Source organism: Salvelinus fontinalis, chromosome 1 (genome assembly GCF_029448725.1).
Source record: "Salvelinus fontinalis isolate EN_2023a chromosome 1, ASM2944872v1, whole genome shotgun sequence".
Classification (NCBI taxonomy): Eukaryota; Metazoa; Chordata; class Actinopteri; order Salmoniformes; family Salmonidae; genus Salvelinus; species Salvelinus fontinalis.
Genome location: NC_074665.1, coordinates 8,577,916 through 8,583,417, shown reverse-complemented (window position 1 = coordinate 8,583,417; position 5,502 = coordinate 8,577,916). Strand labels below are relative to the sequence as shown.

The following is a 5,502-nucleotide window of genomic DNA, read 5'->3' as shown; positions in this document are numbered from 1 at the left end:
CAACGCCTGATGATCTGGGTAGAATCCTGCTGACAGCACATTACACACTCTCTCTCACACACACACACACACACACACACACACACACACACACACACACACACACACACACACACACACACACACACACACACACACACACACACAAACACACACACACACACACACACACACCCACTCACAGACAAAGTCCACACAGGCAGTGAGCTACAAACAGGAACTGAGACACACACACACACCAGACAGACAGACAGGAGACAGACAGGAGGCAGACAGGAGACAGACAGGAGATAGACAGAAAATGGACAGACAGACAGAAAACAGACAGACAGGAGGCAGACAGACAGGAGACAGACAGGAGACAGACAGGAGACAGACTGGAGACAGACAGGAGACAGACAGGAGATAGACAGAAAATGGACAGACAGACAGAAACAGACAGACAGGAGACAGACAGAGACAGACAGACAGAGACAGACAGACAGAGGCAGACAGAGACAGACAGAGACAGCAGACAGAGCAGACAGACAGAGACAGACAGAGACAGACAGAGAGACAGACAGGAGACAGACAGAGACAGACAGAGACAGACAGAGACAGGCAGACAGAGACAGAGACAGACAGAGACAGACAGACAGAGCAGACAGAGACAGACAGAGACAGGAGACAGAGACAGACAGAGACAGACAGAGAGGCAGACAGACAGGAGACAGAGCAGACAGACAGAGCAGCAGACAGAGACAGACAGACAGACAGACAGACAGGAGGCAGACAGGAGACAGGCAGACAGGAGGCAGACAGGAGGCAGACAAACAGGAGACAGGAGACAGACAGACAGGAGACAGACATAAATTACCGTAATAAAAATTCCAGATCTTTTGCACAATCAAATAACATTCAGCTCAGACACCCATACATACCCCACAAGACATGTCACCAGGGGTCTCTTCAGACACCCCATACATACCCCACAAGACATGCCACCGGGGGTCTCTTCAGACACCCATACATACCCCACAAGACATGTCACCAGGGGTCTCTTCAGACACCCCATACATACCCCACAAGACATGCCACCGGGGGTCTCTTCAGACACCCATACATACCCCACAAGACATGTCACCAGGGGTCTCTTCAGACACCCCATACATACCCCACAAGACATGCCACCAGGGGTCTCTTCAGACACCCATACATACGCCACAAGACATGCCACCAGGGGTCTCTTCACAGTCCCCAAGAACAAAACGAATTCACAGCAACGCAGAGTATTATACAGAGCCATGATACAGACACACACCAACACACACAGACACACACCAACACACACAGACACACACACAGACACACAGACACAATAACACACACAGACACACACAAACACACACAGACACACACTAACACACACAGAGACAAACTAACACACTCTGACACACATAGACACACAGACACAATAACACACACAGACACAATAACACACAAAGACACACAGACACAATAACATACACAGACACACACAGACCCAACAAAATCATGAGAAAACAAAAAGATAATTACTTGACACATTGGAAAGAATCAGCCAAAACAACTGAGCAAACTAGAATGCTATTTGGCCCTAAACAGAGAGTACACAGTGGCAGAATACCTGACCACTGTGACTGACCCAATCTTAAGGAAAACTTTGACTATGTACAGACTCAGTGAACATAGCCTTGCTATTGAGAAAGGCCGCCGTAGGCAGACCTGGCTCTCAAGAGAAGACAGGCTATGTGCACACTGCCCACAAAATGAGGTGGAAACTGAGCTGCACTTCTGTTACGGGATTTTTATGAATAATGACTAAAATGTGTATACATTTGACTTAGAATTATAACTAAACAGAATACTACTATGTTACTGTATGGATGAATGAACCTTGTGAATCTGTCACGACTCCGACCGAAGGTGACTCTCCTTCCCGTTCGGGTGGCGCTCGGCGGTCGTCGTCACCGGCCTACTAGCTGCCACTGACTCTTTTTCCTCCCCCTCCTTATGTGTTTATTTGTTACACCTGTGTTGAGGTGATTATAATTAGTTGGGCTTTATTAGTCAGCCAGCCCGTACGTTTCTTTGTGCGGGATTGTTCAGTTGTAATTTTGGATTCGGGAGTAGATGAACGTATTGTTTGTTTCGTTCATCGATTGTATTTTGGACTGGGTTTTTTGTCCTCCGTGTCTAGGACATTTGTTTGTTACACCCAGTGTTTCCGTGGGGACATTTGTTTGTTACACCCAGTGTTTCCGTGTGGACATTTGTTTGTTACACCCAGTGTTTCCGTGGGGACATTTGTTTGTTACACCCAGTGTTTCCGTGGGGACATTTGTTTGTTACACCCAGTGTTTCCGTGGGGACATTTGTTTGTTACACCCAGTGTTTCCGTGGGGACATTTGTTTGTTACACCCAGTGTTTCCGTGGGGACATTTGTTTGTTACACCCAGTGTTTCCGTGGGGGACATTTGTTTGTTACACCCAGTGTTTCCGTGGGGACATTTGTTTGTTACACCCAGTGTTTCCGTGGGGACATTTGTTTGTTACACCCAGTGTTTCCGTGGGGACATTTGTTTGTTACACCCAGTGTTTCCGTGGGGACATTTGTTTGTTACACCCAGTGTTTCCGTGGGGACATTGTTTGTTACACCCAGTGTTTCCGTGGGGACATTTGTTTGTTACACCCAGTGTTTCCGTGGGGACATTTGTTTGTTACACCCAGTGTTTCCGTGGGGACATTGTTTGTTACACCCAGTGTTTCCGTGGGGACATTTGTTTGTTACACCCAGTGTTTCCGTGGGGACATTGTTTGTTACACCCAGTGTTTCCGTGGGGACATTTGTTTGTTACACCCAGTGTTTCCGTGGGGACATTGTTTTGTTACACCCAGTGTTTCCGTGGGGACATTTGTTTGTTACACCCAGTGTTTCCGTGGGGACATTTGTTTGTTACACCCAGTGTTTCCGTGGGGACATTTGTTTGTTACACCCAGTGTTTCCGTGGGGACATTTGTTTGTTACACCCAGTGTTTCCGTGGGGACATTTGTTTGTTACACCCAGTGTTTCCGTGGGGACATTTGTTCGTTACACCCAGTGTTTCCGTGGGGACATTTGTTTGTTACACCCAGTGTTTCCGTGGGGACATTTGTTTGTTACACCCAGTGTTTCCGTGGGGACATTTGTTTGTTACACCCAGTGTTTCCGTGTGGACATTGTTTGCCGGTTGTGCATTAAAAGCACTGTATTGAACTCTCTGTTGTTCCTGCGCCTGACTTCACACCCCCCGACACCCAGAGCGTTACAGTATCATAATGCTGAATATAATGTGTTCCTTGTTAGAAAGAATGGAGTTATCTTCAGACAGGCTAGAATGATGTGTTCCTTACAGGAAACGCTGTCTCTACCCAGGGAGGGGTGAGACCTGTCTCTACCCAGGGAGGGGTGAGACCTGTCTCTACCCAGGGAGGGGTGAGACCTGTCTCTACCCAGGGAGGGGTGAGACCTTGGGCTGGTTGCAGATTGTTTAAAAGGTGGCAGACAAAATAAGAACGCTAACTGTACTGCCATTGTATCCGAGAGGAGGAAGGACATTTTAAAAGCTATGACGTCAGTTTTATTATATAACCTGATGTAAATTGTACTATGATCAGTACTCTCGAGAATAAATGCTATTGATTGATTGATTTTGAGACTGGTTTCTGTCCATTTTATGCTAATAAGTATCTTACAAATTCTTATGTATGGGCAGAGTGTTTTAATTGAATTGGTTGCTAACATATAGGAATTAAATTCCTTTTTGACCATATATGTTTGACCATATTAGAGAGACATATTTCCCTCAGATTACACAGATCCACAAATAATTAAAAAACAAACACAATTTTGATAAACTCCCATATCTACTGGGTGAAATACCACAGTGTGACATCACAGCAGACAGGATTTGTGACCTGTTGCCACAAGAAAAGGTTAACCAGTGAAGAACAAACACCATTGTAAATACAACCCATATTTATGGCTATTTATTTTCCCTTTTGTACTTTAACTATTTGCACATCGTTACAACACTGTATATATACATATTATGACATTTGAAATGTCTTTATTCTTTTGGAACTTCTGTATGTGTAATGTTCACTGTTCATTTTCATTGTTTATTTCACTTTTGTATATTATCTACTTCACTTGCTTTGGCAATGTTAACACATGTTTCCCATGACAATAAAGCCCCTTGAATTGAATTGTCTTGAGAGAGAGAGAGAGAGAGAGAGAGAGAGAGAGAGAGAGAGAGAGAGAGAGAGAGAGAGAGAGAGAGAGAGAGAGAGAGAGGAGAGGAGAGAGGAGAGAGAGAGAGAGAGAGAGAGAGAGAGAGAGAGAGAGAGAGAGAGTACACACGCTGTGCTTAGTATTTGGTATAATATGCTTGTTTTCAACTAGGCTTTGTGAAATGTTATTTTTTAAAACAGATATTGTGTTCAGATGTACTTATGAGTAGACTTTGTGTTGCTAGTTTCTCTTGGGGTTCTGTCCCAAGCGGCACTCTATAAATCCCTGTCTAGGGGCACTACTTTTGATCAGAGCCTTATGGACCCTCAACAGTAGTGCGCTTGACACTGAACAGGGTGCCATTTTGGACTCATTCTCAACGTCTGTAAAACTCTTTGATTTGCATAACTAGCTGCTTCATCCACGATCATGTTCTTCTTCTCTTTCCCTCTGTTTTCTACAGATAAAAAGGCCTCTATTGAACATGCCAGTTATCGTAAGTTCACCTCTATATGACCTTTCACCTTTACATCACTTTACACGGTGTCCTTCCTGTTTACCTCCCCCCCTCCCCACCCCGCTGTCTTTCCATTAGTGTGCATGCCTACATACAACAAACGTACGTGTGTGTGTGTGTGTGTGTGTGTGTGTGTGTGTGTGTGTGTGTGTGTGTGTGTGTGTGTGTGTGTGTGTGTGTGTGTGTGTGTGTGTGTGTGTGTGTGTGTTTGTGTGTGTGTGTGTGTGTGCCCATCCTCATCATCACTCTTCATCCTCATCCTCAGTCTTGTTCTGTTTTATTGCTTTTCAAAAGCAAAACATTGAACAGGAAACAACAACAGTGTGTGCAGTTAAGGAGTCATCATAGCACATGTGCTGGCCTGTACACACACACACACACACACACACACACACACACACACACACACACACACACACATTGCATGTAATGTCCAATCTGTGTGGAAATGTCACCCTATGTGTCTGTCTCACACCTTCATGTCTCCTCAGATGTACTCCACTGTAGGGTACGTCCTCAATGGCACCCTATTCCCCATGTAGTGCACTACTTTTGACCGGAGCTCTATGGCACCCTATTGGCCCTGGTCAAAAGTAGTGCACTACATAGGGAATAGGGTGCCATGTGAGAGGCTGAAACAGCCTCACTTCACCTTCCTGTCCACCCTGGTTATATCTGTTGTCCACCCTGG

At 45.3% G+C, this 5,502-nt stretch overlaps 1 protein-coding gene across 1 annotated transcript in view; it reads left to right on the top strand.

Annotated features, from left to right (window-relative positions):
• Nucleotides 1-5,502, top strand: part of LOC129865547 (netrin receptor UNC5B-b-like) — a 145,331-nt gene that overhangs the window by 118,263 nt on the left and 21,566 nt on the right. Inside the window, exons 8-9 of the mRNA XM_055938421.1 lie at nt 2,309-2,361; nt 4,758-4,790. Coding sequence (XP_055794396.1) covers nt 2,309-2,361; nt 4,758-4,790 — 86 coding nt within the window. The remainder of the gene's footprint in view (nt 1-2,308; nt 2,362-4,757; nt 4,791-5,502) is intronic.